General features: G+C 35.8%; 1 protein-coding gene across 5 annotated transcripts in view; it reads right to left on the reverse strand.

The window, feature by feature from the left end:
* The window catches only part of SBF2 (SET binding factor 2), a 482,724-nt gene that overhangs the window by 170,651 nt on the left and 289,394 nt on the right, over positions 1 to 22,679 (reverse strand). For all 5 annotated transcript variants that reach the window (XM_045484468.1, XM_045484467.1, XM_045484470.1 and 2 more), the window contains 3 exons: positions 21,689 to 21,893; positions 14,649 to 14,758; positions 12,797 to 12,946 (listed from right to left, as the gene is read on the reverse strand). In XM_045484468.1, the coding sequence (XP_045340424.1) occupies positions 12,797 to 12,946; positions 14,649 to 14,758; positions 21,689 to 21,893 (465 nt within the window). The remainder of the gene's footprint in view (positions 1 to 12,796; positions 12,947 to 14,648; positions 14,759 to 21,688; positions 21,894 to 22,679) is intronic.

The following is a 22,679-nucleotide window of genomic DNA, read 5'->3' on the forward strand; positions in this document are numbered from 1 at the left end:
TCCCACCAGCAGTGCAAAATGATTCCTCTTTCTCCGCATCCTTGCCAAGATCTATTGTTGCCTGAGTTGTTAATTTTAGCCATTCTGACAGGTATGAGGTGGTAGCTCATTGTGGTTTTGATTTGTATTTCTCTGATGATGAGTGATATTGAGCATGTTTTCATGTGTCTGTTAGCCATCTGGATGTCTTCTTTGGAAAAGTGTCTATTTATGTCTTTTGACCATTTCTTCACTGGATTGTTTTTTGGGTGTTGAGTTTGGTAAGTTCTTTATAGGTTTTGGATACTAATCCTTTATCTGATATGTCATTTGCAAATATCTTCTCTTATTCCATCAGTTGCCTTTTAGTTTTGCTGATTGCTTCCTTTGCTGTAGAGAAGGTTTTTTTTTTTTTTTTTTTTTTTTTTTTTTTAACCTTGATGAGGTCCCGATAGTTAATTTTTGCTTTTGTTTCCCTTGCCTCCAGAGACATGTCAAGTAAGAAGTTGCTGCAGCTGAGATCAAAGAGGTTGTTGCCTGTTTTCTCCTTTAGGATTTTGATGGCTTCCTCTCTTTTTTTTTTTTTTTTAAATTTTAATCTTTATTTATTTTTGAAAGAGAGAGTGTGAGCAGGGGAGGAGCAGAGAGAGAGGGAGACACAGAATCTGAAGCAGGCTCCAGGCTCTCAGCTGTCAGCACAGAGCCCAACGCGGGTCACAAACTGTGAGATCATGACCAGAGCTGAAGTCCGACGCTCAACCGACAGAGCCACCCAGATGCCCCTGATGGCTTCCTGTCTTATGTTTAGGTCTTTCATCCATTTTGAGTTTATTTTTGTGTATGGTGTAAGAAAGTGGTCCAGGTTCATTCTTCTGCATGTCACTGTCCAGTTTTCTCAATACCATTTGCTGAAGAGACTGTCTTTATTCCATTGGATATTCTTTCCTGCTTTGTCAAAGATTAGTTGGCCATACGTTTGTGGGTCCATTTCTGGGTTCTCTATTCTGTTCCATTGATCTATGTGTCTGTTTTTGTGCCAGTACCATACTGCCTTGATGATGACAGCTTTGTAATGCAGCTTGAAGGTCTGGAATTATGATGCCTCCAGCTTTGGTCTTCTTTTTCAGGATTGCTTTGGCTATTTGAGGTCTTTTCTGGTTCCATACAAATTTTAGGATTGTTTGTTCTAGCTCTGTGAAGAATGCTGGTGTTATTTTGATAGGGATTGTGGCAATCCAACTGTAACTTAAGGAGTTTCTTTTGAAATGTTTATATATTTTGAGAGTGTGTGCACAAGGAGGAGAGGGGCAGCGAGAGGGAGAGAGAGAATCCCAGGCAAGCTCCACGCTCAGTTCAGGGCCTGCCACAGGGCTCTAACCTATAACTGTGAGATAACGACCTGAGCCAAAATCACAAGAGTAGGACGCTCTACCAACTGAGCCACCCAGGCACTCCTTAAGAAGACTTTCAATCAATTCTCTTTTTAACGTTTCAGTCCCACCTTAGCTTCCTGTGTTCAGAGATTACTAGATGTCCCCAATCCCCAAGCCTTTTGCAGTTCTGCAAAGTAGGCTGCTTCAAGGCTTTTGCAACTGTCAGGAAAAGGCTGTCTTGAGTCTGCTAAATAAAGTCATTAACCCATCAATTTTCCAATTTCCAAAATGTTGTTGTTCTTGTCTCCTCTCCTGTTTTGCCTGTGGGTTTCTGCATTAAAAAAAAAATCCTTTACTTTTGTTTTACTGGGGTTTTGGGTAGTAGCTGAGGCTAAATGTATGTATTCAATCAGTTCACTTTAACCAAATGTTACCCTATCTACTTTTCTCATCTACCATCTTTCTACCCTACATTTGGCAGCATAGAAATATTTTTCAATTTTCAAAAACACAGGCCCTTTCTATACTTTTTTTTCTACTAGCAACTTCCTCTATCTGGAACATTTTCCCTTTCAATCCTTGTCTGAAAAATGCCTTCTGTGACCACGTTCTTCCCACTCAAAATCCAGTAATCTCATAATAGCGTTCATAGTACTTTTTCACTTTTTCATCAGCGCATATCCCATTGTATTATATATTTACCTGTGAGGTTTTCCTTCTAGATTGTGAACTCCTTAAGAACCAGGACTTTATCTTAATCACCTCCATATGAAGTGTACCTCAGTATCTAGTACAGAGACTACTATAGAGTAGAAATCAGTAAATGGAAGAGGAGAGGAAAAAAGTAAAAAATACACCCTGATTAAGGAAGAGGGATTCTACTGATTAATAAATTCTTCATATGTTAGTCTGTTCTGGGTGTTGCAACAAAATACCACAGACTAAGAGGTTATAAACAACAGAAATTCAGTTCTCCCAGTTCAGGAGGTTGGAAGTCCAAGATCAGGGTGCCAGCACGATCACCTGAGGGCTTTCTTTGGGGTTGTAGACTTCCTATATCCTTATTTGGTGAAAAGGGCTAAGGGAGCACTGTTGGCTTTTTTTAAATAAGGGTATTAATCTCACTCATGAGATTAACCACCTCCCCAAAACCCCATCCCCTAACACTATCACCTCAGAGGTTAAGTTTCCACCATAGGAATCTGGGAGAACACATTCAGACTACAGCACTTAACAAAATGTCCAAATTTGCTATTCATACATAGGAGCAGTATATGAGTGTCCTTAAAAATTTCTAGATAGCCCTTTCCTCCTCTGGCTGCAGTAATGAGAGGAGCTGCTGCCATGTCTGCCACCTACAATGGATGGTAGTGGGGAACTGTTCCAGCTTCCTGATCAAAAGGAACAAGCAGACATACAGCACCGAGCCCAGTAACCTGAAGGCTTACAACTCCTTCTGCTACAATTGACTGATTCACTACAAGAGTGTGGTCATGGAGTTGGTGGCCAAAGGCAAAGGTATAGTGGTGGTCATAAAGTGGAGATTAGGCCAGTGAAAACCCGCCACCTCCTGTGTATGGATTACCATCAACAAGAATGCTCTGCCCATCCTAAGCAGCATCAGGCACATGATCCACAAGAACAAGTACTGCCCAGATCTCCACATGGATGCCATTCGCAGAGCCAGTGCCATCCTGCACAGCCAGAAGCCTGTGATGGTGAAGAGGACATGGGCACACTTCTCCACGAGCTCCTGAGCACCCGCCCCACCCCCTCTCTCCTGCCTCCAAACCAATATAGATGTCAACTACCTTAAAAAAAATCTAAATTAAATCAATCTGATGTGAAAGTTTCTCATACTTTAAAAACTGTATGTGGTTTCCTATTATTATTCTGAGTCCTCAGTCAAAGAAACCCAATATAAGAATCTACTCAGCAACCAAAGAAATTTTATGAAAACATTTTCTTGGTGTCTGGAATTCTCAGCGTTAACAAAATCTGACACTTAGACTTTGAAGCCTCTCCTCTTTTTTTTTTTTTTTTTTTAATTTTTTTTTTCAATGTTTATTTATTTTTGGGACAGAGAGAGACAGAGCATGAACGGGGGAGGGGCAGAGAGAGAGGGAGACACAGAATCGGAAACAGGCTCCAGGCTCTGAGCCATCAGCCCAGAGCCTGACGCGGGGCTCGAACTCACGGACCGCGAGATCGTGACCTGGCTGAAGTCGGACGCTCAACCGACTGCGCCACCCAGGCGCCCCGAAGCCTCTCCTCTTTAATAAGGCAGGATTCTTGGTTACTTTAGGGGATACTGACCACTGCCCGATGAAGTCACACTAAGCCCAATGTTTAGTAGCTTACTTTTTTTCATAGTAAGACTTTGTCAATGAAGATCACTGATTTGCATTTTGGCACAAGTTTCTTATCTTGTCACAGACTACCACTTTGAACAGTATTGTATGAGACGACCTTACTATCTCCTGGCTGTATTTTCTTCTGCACTTTTTCCATTTCCTATTTCTCTCTGCTCTACTATGTGCAATTGCTTCACATGTGTATTCCAGTTCATTATAATTCTCTTTCACTGTGTCTAGTCTGATGTTTGACCTATCCATTGAGTTTTTGTGCATATGTATTTATTTCTTTACTCTTCTATACAAAAAAATATCAAAGTTGAAATAATTTTATACTGAATACCTACATATTTCCCCCCAGATTGTATCATGAACATTTTACTAGGCTTGCTTTATTATTTATCCATCTAACTATCCATTAATCCATATTATTTTTAGTGCATTTCAAAGTAAATAGCAGACATTAATTATTATGAAATTGTTGGGTCATAGGATAGGTATATGTTTAGTTTCATAAGAATCTCTTGGACTTTTTTTCTGAATTGATTAGACTAGTTTATATTCTCAACAATAAAGTATAATTCTCGTTATTTTACAACATTGCCAACATTTGGCATCATTAGACTTTCTAATTTTAGCATATAGGTGGGTTATATAGTACTATCTCATAGTGGTTTTAATTTGCATTTCTCTAATGACTAACGATATTGAGACCTTCATGTGGTTATTGACCATTCACACACATAACAATTTGTAAAGTATCTGTTCAAATTGCCCATTTTAAAAAATTGGTTGGTTTGGCTTCTTCTTAAGTTGTAGGAGTTCTTTATATAAACATGATACCAGTTCTTTGCCACATATATATTTTGGGAATATTTTTTCCCAATTTTTCCTATTCATTTTCATAATGGTGTGTTTTGATGAGCATAAGTTTTAATTTTAATAAAGTATAATGATAATTTTTTTCCTTTTTGGTTACCATTTTCTGTGATAAGAAACTGTTGCCCACTCCCAAGTTAGGAAACTGTTCCATGTTTTCCCCCTAAAAGCTTTATGGTTTCTTAGTTGATGTTTGGGTCTATGCTCTACCTCAAAGTTATCCTTGTGTTTGATGTGAGATAGAAGTTAAGATTCAGTTTTTTCCCATATGAATATGCAGTTATTCCAATACTATTTGTGGGAAAAAATTTCTTCCCCCTATTGGATCACTTTGGTGTTTTCATTAAAAATCCCATAAATGTAAGTCTGTTTCTGGGTACTCTTTTCCACTGATCTATTTGTTGATGCTTAGGTCAGTACCATACTGTCTTGATTATGGTGGGTTGATAATATGTCTTGAGATCAGGTAGTATAAGTCATCCAATGCTGCTCTTTTTCAAGATTGCTTTGGCCATTCTAAGTTCTCTGCATTTCCATATAAATTTTAGAGTCCACTGTGAATCTCTAGAGAAAAGTGTTGCAATTTTTATTGGGATGGCATTCAACCTGTAGATGGATTTGCTGAGAACAGACATCTTAACAATATTGAATATTCCACATCCTCTGAATTTTTACTTTTGGTAATTATATAAATTCACCTGGCCATTTTTGTTTCTCTAATTATTGGCTTATTTGTACTCAGTCTTTTCTTTAAATATTTTACTTATATATTCGAATTGGATAATTCAAAATATAGTATTTGAGCATATAAATCTGCTGTTGGTTGTTTTGTTGACACTAATTCATACTGGCTCATTTCCTTGGTATTTGGTCATTTTTAAATGGTGAGTTCATATTTTATTGAATTTAACCTATGGATATCCTGATTGCCTAAATTGGGGCTGCATTATTCCAGAAAGGATTTACAATGGATTCTTCCAGAGGTGAGGGTGAGGGGCATGTTACTGAATAGGGATTATTCCTCTTTTAGTGTCCTAGCCTAATGCAAAACTCTCAGGTTCAAACAACCCTCCTTATGGAGGCCAATGCTTAATTATGCTCACAAATTTAGTTTTCCCTATTTGTCCTTTTTTTGAAAACAGAAGAGCCTATTGAAAATTTCCTTTTCTTCTTAGAAAAAACAATGTACCAAAATCACATGGGTATTTAAAATTTTTTTTTTTCACAATTTTCTAAGATCTATTTCTACTATATTAGTGGGAGGGCTCCTCATAGCATGCAGCTGTTTGATACTGAAAACGGAGGACCTCACTGGGCTTTTATTTAAAAAAAATTTTTTTAATGCTTATTTATTTTTGAGAGAGAGAGACAGAATATGAGCGAGGGAGGGGCAGTGAGAGAGGGAGACATAGAATCCGAAGCAGGCTCCAGGCTCTGAGCCATCAGCACAGAGCCTGACGTGGGGCTTGAACTCATGAACTGTGAGATCATGACCTAAGCTGAAGTTGGACGCTCAACCAACTGAGCCACCTAGGTACTCCCCTCACTGGGCTTTTAAATTATAACTTATTGTTAAAAAATTTTAGCTATGATCTTGACACATATAAAGTTTTTAATCATGTATCTGCTAAAATGAAGAGTTAAGGTCATGACAGTTTTGGAGAGATTTATAGTAATCTTAGTTATTAAAAAAACCCCAAATACAATTAGTTATTTGAAATGAGATGATAAATAGAAATAATCTATAACCTTTATGAACTTTTCCTTTAAAAAATTTCCTTGGCATTGAAAGAACCTAATAAATAAAATAATCCCCTGCAGTACTCATGTTCCACTTAATTTTCCCTTGAGGAACGGGAAAGACAGAATAACTTCAAAATCGCGAAAAGCAAAAATTTAACTAAAGTTTTTGCATTGCTAGCTAAAAATCAGTTCATTTAGTTAAGGATTCTTTCTTAAAATACCGACACAGATGTCTGGCCCCTCTGCCTTGAAATTCTACGCTTTTGTCAAAAATGTTCAGAATGTCATGTTAAATCCCCACAAGTAACATTGTTGTAACAAGAATATAAATACTAATAAATCCCAAGTTAGTAATAAATAACCCATTAAAATAAGACTGTCACATGTGAGCTCATTTATATCTGAGAAGAGCCTCTATATAATGTTAAACAACAGCGTGTGCTGGAATAAGGACAGGATCTATTTTTATGTATTCATGAAATACTGAATTATAAAATAGTAAGTGCCATAGTCCCGGTGTATTTGAAAGCAGGAAAAAAAAATTGCCCATGCCTTTTTCTCCCCAGAAATGTGATTATTCAAATGAAAAAGGGAAATATTCATAGCCTGAAGGTACCTGGCTATTCTATAAATGCCTAATTTGTATATGCTAAAATTAAGTTGAAGAAAGCCTTAAAACTTAGTTCCTCAGTTAATAAGCATCACAGAAATGGGGAAAAAGCTCTATAAAATAGTTTTTGTACTTTTATCAGCAATCATAGGGTATCAAGAGATTACCTAACTTTAGGGCTTCTAGAGACCTTCACCTATTAATCAAATTCCTTTGTTCTCTACAATGATAGTATCAAAGTAACTGCAGCAAAGTAACAAAAGGTATGGCTTTTTTTAGGTCAAATTTATTGTGTTTTATTCTTTTCATAAAGGTGTTCAATGATTCCCTTCCTACCAAAATGAGAATCTTTTTTAAAATTATAAAATACATGCTTGCCATGTTTTACATAATTTAACTGTGCCTGTCTCTGTGTGTGTCTAATCCATAAGCCAGAAATAACTATTGTTTAGGACTTACTACAAATATCTTTATATATATATGTATATATATATACATATATATATATACACACACATATATATATATATATACATATATATATACGTGTGTGTGTGTGTGTGTATACTTTTAGGTCAAAAATAGAATTATATTAACTTTATGTAATTTCCCACCTACCAACATATATATAATGGAAGGTTTTCCATATGGGCACATGTTATAGATCTACCTCTTTTTATTTAGTAGCTGATCACTATTCTAAATAGTTGTACATAATTAATCAATATCCGAATGGTAAACATTTAGGTTGCTTTTTTAAAAAATGTTTATTTAGTTTTGAGACAGAGAGAGGCAGAGCTTGAGCAGGGGAGGGGCAGAGAAAGGGAGACACAGAATCTGAAACAGGCTCCAGCCTCTGACCTATTAACACAGAGCCTGATGTGGGGCTCGAACTCATGAACCATGAGATCATGACCTGAGCTGAAGTCGGATGCTTAACTGACTGAGTCACCCAGGCACCCCTAGGTTGCTTTTAATTGTTGCCATTATAAACCATTATAGCTAGTCTATTATACTTTAAAGTAAGAATGTATTCCAGTAAAGATAAATTCTCTCTGATCTCATCAATTTGCTTAAATAAGCTACAAAGTGCTTGTTATAAGATTACATTTTGATGGTAAATTTTAAATTAGAATTTCTTTTTTTAAATTTTTATTTATTTTTGAAGGAGACAGAGAGAGAGAGAGAGAGAGAGAGAGAGAGAGAGAGAGAGAGAACATGAGCGGGGGAGGGACATAGAGAGAGGGAGACACAGAATTCAAAGCAGGCTCCAGGATCTGAGCTGTCAGCACAGAGCCCAACGCAGGGCTCGAACTCACGAGCTGTGAGATCATGACTTGAGCTGAAGTTGGACGCTTACCTGACTGAGCCACCCAGGCACCCCTTAAATTAGAATTTCTGAGAAAGATATCCTTTGAAATGGATTTGAAGAGAAAAATATGCCCTGTAGAAAAGCCCAATAGCAGTACCCTAAGATATTAATGTGTATAAGTTATAAGGTTATAAAGAATAATGACATAATGAACACTCATACAACTGGTTTAAGAAATAGAATATTACCTTTATCATCAAAGATCTCTATGTTCATCTGCCCTTCCTCTCTAACCTTTGAGGTAACTTTCTTCAATATTTTGTTTATTATTCCCTTGATTTCCTTTTTTCCCAGTTTTATCGAGGTATAATGGACAAATAAAATTGTAGTGTACAATGTAATGATTTGATATATATATATGTATATAGCCTTGCTTTTTTTTATAGTTTTACCATATACATGTTGTATCCCTAATTTGCGTATTTCTAAAGAATACATTACATGCTTTGACTTTTATGCTAATGGAATCATATTGTAATTGAATTGCCTTTTTATTTTTGTGCAAAATTATCTTAAGATTCGTCCACATTGTTCCTTGTAGCTACAATTCATTTTCTCTACTAAGAAATATTCTAACATAAAAAGGGGCGCCTGGCAAGCGTCAGTTAAGTGTTCGACTTTGGCTCAGCTCATGATCTCACAGCTCATGGGTTCAAGTCCTGTGTCAGGCTCTGTGCTAACAGCTCAGATCCTGGGGCCTGCTTTGGATTCTGTGTCTTCCTCCCTCCCTGCCCCACCCCTGTTTGCATTCTGTCTCTGTCTCTCAAAAATAAATGTTAAAAAAATTTTTTTTAAACCCCATAATTTATTTATTCATTCTACTGCTGGTTGGCATATTAGTTCCTTTGTTTTCTGCTATTTCAAACAATGCTTCTATGAACATTTTTGTGCATGCCTCTTGGTGTATATGGGTAAGAGCTCATTTGAGAGTGGAATCACTGGGTCAGAGAATATGTTCATATTCAGCTTTACACATAAATGACAAATTATCTTATTTCTTAGTATCTTATATCTTACTAAATTTTCTAAAGGAGTTATATACTATTATATATTCTAACCAGCAAAGTTTAAAACTTCCATTTGTTCCATAATTTCACCAATATTTGATAATATGATTTTTTAATTATTCCAAAATAGTGAATGTAAAAGGCTATAGCATTATGGTTTAAATTGACACTCTCCAATTATTGACATAGGTCCTTTATTTCTAGATAATCTTTCTATACACCTACTGACCAAGTGGGTTTCCTTTTTTCTGAGATACTTTTTTTAAGTCTCTTGCCCATTAAAAATTTGTCTTTTTCTTATTGATTTGTAGGAGTTTTTATTTTATTTATTTTATTTTAGAGAGAGAGGGAGCATGAGCAGGGGAGAGGGGCAGAGAGAGGGAGAGAATCTTAAGCAGGCTCCATGCTCCGCACGGAGCCCAACATGGAGCTTGATCCCATGACCCTGGGATCATGACATGAGCCAAAATCAAGCTGGATGCTCAACCAACTGAGCCACCAAGGTGCCCCACTTGTAGAAGTTTTTATAATCTGAGCACTAATCTGTTGGCAGTTATATTCTTTGCAAACATCTCTCACCCTGAGGTATGCATTCACTCTATGGTATTTTTTGATGAAGAAAAGTTCTTAAGTTGAATGTAGTCAAATTTATCAATCTTTTATTTTAAGATCAGGATGATTTATAACTGGGTTAACAAATCTGTCCCTACCCCAGAGTCATAAGGATATCTCTTTTAAGGATTGTTTGGAAAATTAGATAGCCTGGCTTTTCATATTTAAGTCTTTAATCCACGTGAAAGTGTTTTTAGTGCATAGTGTGGTACACATACATTGGTGAAGTTGTGTACATATTCACCTAATTGTCCCGGCACTATTATTGAATTTTTCATCATTTCGTCACTGATCTGAAATGCCCTTTTTTTTTTTTTTTTTTTTTTGAGAGAGAGTAAAAGTGTATTTGTGAGCAGGGGTGGAGCAGTGGGAGAGGGAGAGAGAATCTTAAGCAGGCTCCAAGCCAAATGCAGAGCCTGACATGGGGCTCAATCTCACAACCCTGAGATCATGACTTGAGCCGAAATCAAGAGTCAGATGCTTAACCCACTGAGCCACACTGGCTCCCTTGAAATGCCAGTTTTGTCATAAGTCACATTTCCATATATGTGTACTTCTGTTTATTATCTGTTATCATCTGTTATGAACATTCTGTTCTAGGGGTCAATCTAACTACTATATAGTGTCTTAATTACTACAATCTTAAACTAGTCAAACATTATTTTAAGTTTTATTGAGGTATAATTGATAAATAAAATCATAAAATATTTAAAGTGTACATCATGATGACTTGATATATACATACATCATTAAAGGACTCCCATATTTACCTGTTTTATTGTTTTTGTTTGGTGAAAATATTTAAGTTCCACTTTCTTAGCAAATTTTGAGTATATAATACAGTTTTATCAATTACAGTCACCACATTTTACATTAGATCCTGAGGCCTTGGCCTTATAATAGCTAAAAGTTTGCACCTCTTACCAACTTCTCACTATTTTCCCTACCCCTGAGGCCCTGACAACCACTTTTCTACTCTTTGTTTCTAAGAGTTAGACTTTTTTTTTTTTAAGATTCTACCTATCAGAGATAACATGCAGTATTTGTTTTTGTCTGTCTGGCTTATTTCACTTATCATGATGCCTTCAATGTCTATCCATGTTATCACAAATGGCAGGATTTCCTTTTTTCTCATGGGTGAATAATTCCATTGCTTATATATAACACATCTTTTTCTATTCATCTGTTGATAGACACTTAGATTGTTTTCATATCTTGGCTATTGTTAAAAATGCTTCATTGAACATGTGGGTACAGACACTTCTTCAATATCCTGTTTTCCTTTGGATATACTCAGAAATGGGACTGTTGGATCATATGTTTTAGTTTTAATTTTATGTTTTTCATAGTAGCTGTATCAATTTACATTCTTACCAACAGTACACAAGGGTTCCCTTTTCTCCACATCCTCTCAACACTTGTTATCTTTTATCTTTTTTGATAATAGCATTCTAACAAATGTGAGGTGATATCTCATGGTGATTTTGATTCCTATTTCCCTGATGATTAGTGATGTTGAACACATTTTCAGGTGCCTTCTGTACATTTGTATGTCTTATTTTAATTGTTTATTTATTTTGGTATGTCTTCTTTTAAACTAATTTTTGATCTGACAGGACCAATTCTAAAGTTGCTGTTGTTTTTAGGAGTGTGTTGGTAACTGTTGTTTATTTATTTAATTTTTAGAGAGAGAAAGCACACAAGCAGGAGAGAGGGGCAGAGGGAGAGAAAGAGAGAGAAAGAGAGAGAGAGAGAGACAGAGAGAGAGAGAGAGAGAGAGGAGAGGGAGAGAAAGAGAAAGAGAGAGAAAAATACAGAGCAGACTCCATGCTCAGCATGAAGCCCCACACAGGGCTTGATCCCTCGACTCTGGGATTATGACCTGAGCCAAAATCAAGAGAATGCTCAACTGACTAAACCACCCAGGCGCCCCAGGGGTGTGTTGGTAATTCTTAGGTTTTTTTTCTCTTCTAGTTTGGATTCTGATAGAAATTGCATTGCCTTTATTGATTATTTTGGGGAGAACTGCTATCTTTATCTTCTAATCCATGGACATGGTATATCTTCCATTTAATTAGGCCTTCTTTCATTCATAAATTTTATTATTAATTATACCTGGTAATTCTCATCTTCCAGTGTAACAGAATTTAATATGCATTTTGTTTAGTTTCTCTAGAGTCCCACAGATAGTCTTTGAATTTTTAATATTTAATAACATTTTTCTCCTTGTTCAAAAAGTTTGAAAAAAGAAAGTTTGAGAAATAATTTTTGTATCACCTGTAAAGAATATAATGCCAATGTAATAAATTATCTAACAAGTGAGACAGGATGGGGTAAGCAGATTATTTGCTTCTCTTAAATTGGTATCACTATTTTGTGGGAAGTTTATTTCTGTAATATAATATATATATATTTTGAAGCCAAATGGAAGTATGTTTTGGCTTTATATGCATAGCGTTTAGCAAATACTTTATTGAGTAATTCATTTATAATTTGGATTATCCATCATTCATTACCCTCTACCTTAATAGCACAACCAAAACCTGACAATGGCATGAATAATTAAGTAGTAATTATTAAGTAATCTGACATTAAGTAATATAAAAATGAATGTTTTAAAGATGACTTTTCATTTTCAGAAAGCTTCCTTAGAGAACAAGTAATATAACCTACTATTTTTCAAGAGAAAATAAAAATGTTTATGCCAAGTAATAAGCGTTTCTGTCCAAAATGGTATGGATATTGATTCTTCATCTTATTCACTGTGGAAGGCTCAAGAACTTGACATATCAGTAATTACAGAATCTCCTAGGAAAATAAAAAGTAGTCTTAAATATTAGGAATAATCTAAAAGAACTAAAAATTACCTGTAGAGTACAGTTCATCATCCTTATTATGTAGTCAAACTGTTGGTGGTCTAATATAGCCCTGTTTTGCTGGACATGCAAACCCAGCTCATCAGTGAGACACTGTCTTGCTGCCTTTCCTTTAAGGGCTCTCAATGCAGCTGGAAGGGTCTGAGGACAAGAGAGGCAGAAGTGAACAAAAGGAATCAATGCAAAAAAGTACTTTCAATCACACTAAAAATTCAAGTGCACCTTATCTATAAACCATTTAACAAAGTTATTAGAATTAAACTTCTAGCTTCTAGAAGAGTTGATTTGTTATTAAGAACAACTATACATAAATATATGGGTTAACAGTTAATTTTATTTGTAAGCCAGCATGAAAAAGAAATAGAACTGATTCATGTGATAAGTTAAAAAACAAAAAACAAAAAAACATTAACTTCACCTAAAAAAAAAAAAAAAACTCAACAAAACTTTGGTTACCAAAACACTCATGACACTTAGACACCTCTTTTAATAACTGGCCACATCTTCATTGCAAGAATAGAAGGAAAAATTTAATGAAAATAAACACAGGTGACTTTATACCTTTAAACTGGTTATTTAATCAGTTCTTTAATCACAAGTCAGTTTTTATTTATGACTAGAAAATTCTAAATCTCCCTTCCTCATTTCAATATAATAAAGGACTCAGATCAACAAATAGAAATGTCCAGATTTATGTATTAAAACTCTTTCATTTCATCACCCAGAAGAATGTCTCTTCCAGTTTATGAGAGCCTAGTTAATGTATTTTATATAAAATAGTAATATTGAGAGCCTAGTTAATGTATTTTATATAAAACAGTAATAAGCTTATTTAACTTTGAAAACCTAAAAAATACAGAACAAAGGAGCAACTAAGAAGGAAGGGTAGAAGTCTGAGAGAAAGAGGGCACAGTATTATTATAGGCAGGCACAAGAAATAGGATGGAAACCTAAAGCAAGAGAAGCAAAAGGAAGTCTGTGATACTTCAAGCATAAGAGAAAATGGAAACCGAAAAAAGTCAAAACCTAGAAAGGCTTGGGGTCATTTACTATAAGGGTAAAAATGTTACTCTTTTCACACTTTAGCCTCCTGTAATAGATGTTCAGAGCTATAATGAGTCACTAAGAAAAGATTACGTTACATTTAGCATGTTTTATTTAAAAAGTCAAGAAAATGTGTTTTTTTAAAACACTGTTTTCAATAGCATCTCTTATGTTTATTCCAATAACATTATTATACTGGGAACACTGTAAACACTATGATTTTTTTAAGTTTATTTTTGAAAGAGAGAGAGAGAGAGAGAGAGACGGAGGCAGAGAGCCAGGGAGACACAGAATCTGAAGCAGGCTCCAGGTTTTGAGCTGTCAGCATGGAACATGACATAGGGCTTGAGCTCACAAACCATAATATCATGATCTGAGCTGAAGTCAGATGCTTAACTGACTGAGCGACCCATGAGCCTCAAGAAAATGTGCTTTAATAAGACCCATTTAAATTGAATACCACTGTTTCTATAATTCATTACTTATTCTGACTAGATTCTTTGCAATAAACAAAATTATACTTAAAATGTTAAATTTCTAAGTAAAATGGGATTTAGTGAACAATGTTTAAAAGTTTGAGGAAAAAAATGACTATTAGTATTTCTCTGGTAGCCACATAACTAGGCTTGGCTAAGATTTTAAATCTTAGACTTGATTCACTTAAAATGATCAAAACGATCAAAGGACACTCAATAAAGACAAGAGATGGAATTAGAGGAGAGGTCATTTGGCAAGCTACACATGTAAATCTGAAAGGGAAATGATGAATGCTTACTTGGGAAAGATGGAATTTTATTACCTTTTCAGTCTCCAACGTTTTATTTTCAAATATGAAAGAGATGCAATTTCTAACAACTTCCAATCTCTGTGCACTGTTGAAAACTGTTGTCACCTTATCCATTATGGAGACTAATAGAGGAATATAAAGACAACACAAACAAATTAAACCTCTTTGGCAACTACAAAAGCAAGAGGAATATTAGTATTTATAGTTTATATGACTATAACTATTTACATGACCAACATTTAGAATTTATTCTTTTCCCTGGTTACATGGCATTGGAGGTATTCCATTTTATTACTCTGATTACATATTTAGGTTTTGAAGTGTCAGGCTAGTCAAAGGCTTATAGAGGATAATATCACAGGATAGCTTCCAAAGATAAACTGAACTATTATGCAAATTAATTGATACTGCACAGTACAATTGTATAAGCAAAAGTAAATATCTATTTTTTTAAGTTTATTTATTTTGAGAGCGTGCCAATGGGGGAGGGGCAGAGAGGGAGGGAGAAAGAGAATCCTAGGCAGGCTCCATGCAGCCAGTGCACAGAGCCTGATGCAGCAATTGAACCCACACCAAATGCCCCAATTTTTAACTTGAATTATAAACAAACTGATAAAGTTTGGGGTACAGTATCATGAAAAAAGTAGCTAACATTTATATATGAGAGGACTACTAACAAAAAAAGAAGCTGATATTTCTAAGATATTACCAAAGGAAAACCACATATGACAAAAAAATCAGATTCTACAAATCTGAGTAGAGGGGAACTGAAAAGACACCACACAAAAAGAGAAATGATTATGGCCCAAGAATTACTATATAAACTTGGGAGTAACTTTTTACTCCTATGAACTACGTACCAGTCACCTTTACCATAAGATTGAATAATTCTACTCTAATACACTGGAAACCATCAAAACCCCAGAGGAGAAAGCAGGGAACAACAACCTCTTTGATCTCAGCTGCAGCAATTTCTTGCTTGACACATCTCCAAATGCAAGGGGATTAAAAGCAAAAATGAACTACTGGGACCTCATCAAGATAAAAATCTTCTGCACTGCAAAGGGAACAACTGACAAAACCAAAAGGCAACTGATAGAATGGGAAAAGTTATTTGCAAATAACATATTGGATAAAGGGTTAGTATCCAAAATGTATAAAGAGCTTACCAAACTCAACACCTAAAAAACAAATAATCCAGTGAAGAAATGGGCAGAAGACATGAATAGACACTTTTCCAAAGAAGACATCCAGATGGCCAACAGACACATTAAAAGATGCTCAATGTCACTCATCATCAGGGAAATACAAATCAAAACCACGCTGAGATACTACCCCAGGCCAGTCAGAGTGGCTAAAATGAACAACTCAGGAAACTACAGATTCTGGCGAGGATGTAGAGAAATGGGAGCCCTCTTTTACTGTTGGTGGGAATGCAAACTGGTGCAGCCACTCTGGAAAACAGTGCAGAGGTTCCTCAAAACGTTAAAAATAGAACTACCCTATGACCCAGCAATAGCACTACTAGGAATTTATCCGAGGGATACAGGAGTGCTGATGCATACGGGTACCTGTACCTCAATGTTTATAGCAGCACTATCAACAATAGCCAAATTATGGAAAGAGCCTAAATGTCCATCAACTGATGAATGGATAAAGAAGATGTGGTTTATATATACAATGGAATACCACTTGGCAATGAGAAAGAATGAAATCATGCCATTTGCAGCAATGTGGATGGAACTGGAAGGTATTATGCTGAGTGAAATAAGTCAGTCAGAGAAGGGCAGATACCATGTTTTCACTCATGTGGAACTTGAGAAACTTAACAGAAGACCGGGGAAAGGGAAGGGAGAAAAATAATTACAGAGAGGGAGGGAGGCAAACCATAAGAGACTCTTAAATACAGAGAACAAACTAAGGGTGGATTGGGGGGTTGGGGAGAGGGGAAAATGGGTTATGGACATTGAGGAGGGCATTTGTTGGGATGAGCACTGGGTGTTGTATATAAGTGATGAGCCAGGGGAATCTACCCCAAAAACCAAGAGCACACTTTACACACTGTATGTTAACCATTTTGACAATAAATTATATTAAAAAAAAAGTCTAGTCTAATACATAGGCTAAAATTACTTAAAATAAATTTACCTTATGAAAAGAATATTAGAAGGATATAAACCAAAGTAATATTAGTTAAGAATGTTAATTTCACAAAGTACTGTATCATTGGTACAAATGATGTAGTATCAATCATTCTTAAGCCAAAAAGAAAGACCCCTTATATTTTTTTTTCTTTTTATTTATTTGAGTGTAGTTAGTTTCCGGTGTACAATTTAGTGATTTGACAAGTTTATACATTATGCTTTGTTTCCAAGTGTATCTACCATCTGTTCCATTATACTGCTATTACAATACCAAAGACTGCATTCCTTATGCTGTGCCTCTTATTCCTGTGACTTATTCATTCCAAAACTGGAAGCCTGTATCTCTTGTTCCCATTCACCTATTTTTCCCAACTCTCCCCACTTCCCTGGCAACCATCAGTTTGTTCTCTACATTTATAGGCCTGATACGGTTTTTTGTTTAAGAGCCCTTATATTTTATGGTTGCTCTTGGAATCTAAAGGCATAATCCCTTTACTTCCCCTCATACTTAAGAAGAAAGACTATCGTATCTTACTTATTAGCATCCCTTTCATTTCATCAATACAAAATCTTTTATCTTTCAAATCATTTTTTTTTTTTTAATTTTTTTTTCAACGTTTATTTATTTTTGGGACAGAGAGAGACAGAGCATGAACGGGGGAGGGGCAGAGAGAGAGGGAGACACAGAATCGGAAACAGGCTCCAGGCTCTGAGCCATCAGCCCAGAGCCCGACGCGGGGCTCGAACTCACGGACCGCGAGATCGTGACCTGGCTGAAGTCGGACGCTCAACCGACTGCGCCACCCAGGCGCCCCTCAAATCATTTTTTAAACTTTTTTTTGCAATAATTTTAAGCTCACCAAAAGTTACAAAATAGCATGGAGAAGATTCATGCACTCCTCAGTCAGCTTTTCCCATTGGTGACATCTTGCCTAACTAGAGTGTATTATCAGAATCAGGAAATCAATTGGCACCATATAATAGACAATAAAACTCAAATTTTACTAGTTTTTTTTTTCAATTCATTTTTAATCATATGACACTGATATTCTTCATGACCATGATGGTTAAATAGATTATTACACATGACTCTTCTATGAAATGCTCATTCTTAATTGTGTGCCCTGGTGCTTCCCACACATGTAGGTCAGTGGAATAGACTGAAATAGAAATTGTTAAGTAGGAAACTTCTTAGAGTCTCCAAATAATACCACATACTTTATTGAGCAACATCTTTAAGCTGTGTTTATAAACTTTTAATTCTAAAATCTCTTCAGCAACATTTTAAATTTTCTTTAGGACAAGCCATTAAAACATCCCACATTTTCTGATAATAAGTCTGTTACCATGTGGGAATTATTGTTTTCCTTTGAGACTATGACTTAGTTCACTCAGAGAAGAAAGCTCTTCACTTGGAGTTACTGATACTTCAGACTGGCCAAACCCCCAGTTGTGGCGTTCTAATACTAGCTTTCTAACGTCTGATGACAACTCTGGTTTGTGGGCACTTGATTCCCAGGGCTTCCTTTCTAAGGCTTTGGCTTACCAATGCTAGTTCTGGCCCCCCTGAGGAATAGCTCGAAACTAATTAACCTCTCACAATGTGAATGCCTCCTAAGGTGACAGCAATTTTACACTCATGAAATGAGTATCATGTAAAATGAAACTTTCATACTGTTTAATTATAGTACAAGGGAAATCCCGACTCTTATCAACTCAAATGAACCAGAAAGTTGGACAGAGGCCCCTGCATTCATTCATTCGTTCGTTCATTCAGATTTTACATGCAGGGCCAAATACTGAGTCATGTGTACCTCTCTCACTGATTACAGTGATATACTCCACATGCATCTAAAGAATGAATTTGATGTGGATTAAAAATGAAGAAAATAAAGAGATCAAATGAGGAAAATATTGAGACAGTTAAGGCTACAATTAAAGCAAATTAAACTTTATCAAACTTCATGTGGGTATTTAAAGAAAGAACTTGGTGTGCCTGGGTGGCTCAGTCAGTAAAGTGTCTGACTTTGGCTCAGGTCATGGTCTCACAGTGTGTGAGTTAGAGCCCTGCATCAGGCTTTCAGCTCTGAGCTTGGAGCCCACTTCCAATCCTCTGTCTCCCTCTCTCTCTGTCCCTACCCCACTTGTGCTTTTTCTTTCCCTCTCTCTCAAAAATAAATAAACATTAAAGAAAGAACTCAACTAGCTTATGATTATTAAAATAACCTGACTAATCCCTTCAAAAGATAATTATTCACCCTAATGTGTCTACCTTCTCCCTCTTCTTCTCTATGTGAAAATTCAATCAACACTTGAGTAAAAGGTATTCTTAGGAAAATAATGGCAAATTAACATTACTAAATAAATAAATAATAAAAGTAGCATTAATATTACTATATATGTAATATAACATTAATGTTAACAATGTGTAATTATTAAGCTTACTATGTAAATATACAATGACTATACGGTTATTCATTGATAATAAAACCACACTTACTTCCAGGTATGATAGAACAGTCTGTAGCAAACTAAAATTCCTACAGGAACAATTATAAAAGTCAGATAAAATGCAAAACGACCTATTTAAATGTAACAGATTGCTACAGAAGCACGAGGACTAGAGGACCTAAAATTCCAGAGAAGGAGAAAAAAGTTGGAGAGGTGAGTTAACACACACATCCAAATTTCCCCTAGGCGATCTACCAATTTTGGGTACAGATAGAAGACTACTGAGAATCCAGGCTTGAATCTGGCATATGGCTAGGCTGACCACAAGTTTCTGGTGGAAGCTGAACTGACAAAAGTAGATGTGTGTCATGGTCTGCAGGTAAACCTCTAAAAGATCAATAAGCAAAGGTATAAATAAAAAGTTAACAGAGATAAATTATGGAATAAGAAAAATAGTTTATTAATCCAAAAGAAAGCAAGAAAGCAGGGGAAACATAAAACAGGAAGATTAAACAGAAAAAAAACAACCAGTAAACTACATTAAGGCCATTACTATATCAGTAATTATATTTACATAAAGATAAATAGTATATTAAGTAATATAAGTAATATACTAAGATAGACTGGCTAAAAAAAAAACCCCACCACATGCTGTTTACAAGAGGTATACATTTTTTTTATGTTTATTTGTTTTGAGAGAGAGAGAGAGAGGGTGAGCAGGGGAGGGGCAGAGAGAGAGAGGGAGACACAAAATCTGAAGCAGGCTCCAGGCTCTGAGCTGCCAGCACAGAACCCAACGTGGAGCTCAAACCCACAAGCTGAAGTGACCTGAGCTGAAGTCAGACACTCAACTGACTGAGCCACTCAGGTGCCCCTACAAGAGGCATATATTAAACATAAAGCCCTAGAAAATTTGAAAATAAAAGGATAAAAAAAGATAAACCATACAAACACTAAGCAAAGGAAAGCTGGCATAGCTACATAAATATCAAAGTATACTTCAAGGCAAGAAGTATTACTAGACACAAAGAGGAACATTTCATAATGATAAAGGGATCAATCACCAGGTTGCTATGATATATCAAATATATGTGGATCCAACAAATCATCTCCAAAATATATGAAGGAAAATATGGATAGAATTAAAATGAGAAATAGGTAAATTCTACTATTATCACAGGAGACTATAACACATTTCCCTCAATAGCTGAAGAAGAAGAGATAAAAATCAGTAAAGAAAGACAACCCACAGAATGGGAAAAATATTTGCAAATTACATATCTGATAAGGGACTTGTATACAAAATATATACAGAACTCTTATGAATCAATAATAAAGAGACCAGTAGCCCATTTAAAAATGGACAAAGGATCTAAATACACATTTCTCCAAAGAAGATATACAGAATGGTAAATAAGTAGATGAAAAGATGCTCTATAACATCAGTGTATATAGAGAAATCAGAATGCCCCATACATTGCTAATGGGAATGTAAAATGGTGCAGCTGTTTTGGAAAACACTCTGGCAGTTTCTAAAACTATTAAACATAGACTCTCCATATGACCCAGAAATTCCACACCTAGTGATATACCTGAAAGAACTGAAAACATATATCCATACAAAAACTTACACATGAATGCTCACAGCAGCATTCTGAAAACAGTAGTCAAAAAGTAGTCAAAAGTAGGCAAAAGTAGAAACAACCCAACCACCCACCTGTTGGTGAATGGACAACAAAACGTAAATATATATACTTACATATACATATACATATACATATACATATACATATACATATACATATACATACACATACACATATACACACATACATGTATACATATATGTATATCTCCATACGATGGAATATTATTCAGGTATAAAAAGCAATGAAGTACTGTTACATGCTACATGGATGAACCTTGAAAATATTATGCTAAATGAAGTCAGTTACAAAAGATCATATACTGTATAATTCCATTTATATAAAATGTCCAGAATAGGTAAATCTATAAAGATATAAAGATTATTGCCTAACGGTAGAGAGGAATGGTTTTGGTGGAAAATGGGGAGTGACTACTAATGGGTATGGGTATTTCTATTTGGCATAATGAAAACAATCTGATATTATGTAGTGAAAATGGTTGCACAACTCTGTGGATATGCTAAAAACCACTGAATGGTGCACTTACTGAGTTTTATGGTGTGTGAAATATAACTCAATATAGCTGTTTTTTAAAAAGAGAATATTCTATAGTACAGCAGTTACATTAATGGTTACTGTTTGTGAGAGACAGTGAATGGAACAGTGTTTCTGGGTGTTAACAATGCTCTAATTCTGGTTATACAAGTTTGTTTACTTTGTAAAAATTCGTCAAGTGGCACACTTTCATTTTTGTGTCTTCTATCTTGATAAAAGGTTTACTTTTAAAACAAACAAAGAGACAGATACATACCAACAGGTGGACCTGCTGGCACAACACATTTCTTTTCCACTCGTGAAGCAGGAGGCGCATTCTGGTTCTTAGCAAGATTTTCCTGTATTAATTCCTGTACCCGAGTTTCATTAATTTTTGGGAAAGGCAGAATATGAACTCGCAAGTGGGATCCTTCTGTTGGGCGTGGAACTTTCTGGAATGCCATGTGAGGGTTAGGATTCTCCTGCAATATCAAACAGGTAAAATTAGTCAGAAGTTGAAATACCAATGGAAGACTGCCAGGCAGAGAGTGGGAGCTCAAAGGGACAAAAACTGAAATCAGACAGATGAGTGATTATATATACATTCAGATACATGCCATAAAAGAGAGTACCAGAATCTTCTTAGGGGATCTATCAGCAGCATCTGATAATATAGCTGATCACTCAAACTCCTTTTCTATGAATACTTTCTCCATGTGGTTTCTAGGTCTTCTTGCTACATCTTTGTCTATTTTTTTATCTGCCTAATCTCTTAACTATGTAAAAACACCAGGGCTCAGACTTCGGGCCTCTTTTCTATCTACACTTATTTCCTTGGGGACAACTTCCATTCTCAATATTTCAACCATAAAAACACCAATGATCCATAAATTCTTTCCTCCAACTGAGCTTTCTCCTGAACACCATATACGTATATTCAACTGCCTGTGCAGAGTATTTCCATTTGGATTTAAAATAACTTCTTGAGTCACCTGGGTGGCTCAGTCGGTTAAGCATGTGCCTTCGGCTCAAGTCATGATCTCATGGTTTGTGAGTTCAAGCCCCACATGGGGCTTTGCAATGACAGTGCAGAGCCTGCTTGGGATTCTCTCTCCCTCTCTCTCTGCCCTTCCCCTGCTTGTGCTCTCTCCCTCTCTCTCTGAGTGAATAAACTTAAAAAATTAGAAAAAAAAAAAACTTCTTAAATAGACATCCAAATGGCGCAATTACTCTTCCCCTTCTCCAAATCTGCTTTCTATAGTCTTCTC

Source organism: Leopardus geoffroyi, chromosome D1 (assembly GCF_018350155.1).
Source record: "Leopardus geoffroyi isolate Oge1 chromosome D1, O.geoffroyi_Oge1_pat1.0, whole genome shotgun sequence".
In the NCBI taxonomy this organism is placed as follows: Eukaryota; Metazoa; Chordata; class Mammalia; order Carnivora; family Felidae; genus Leopardus; species Leopardus geoffroyi.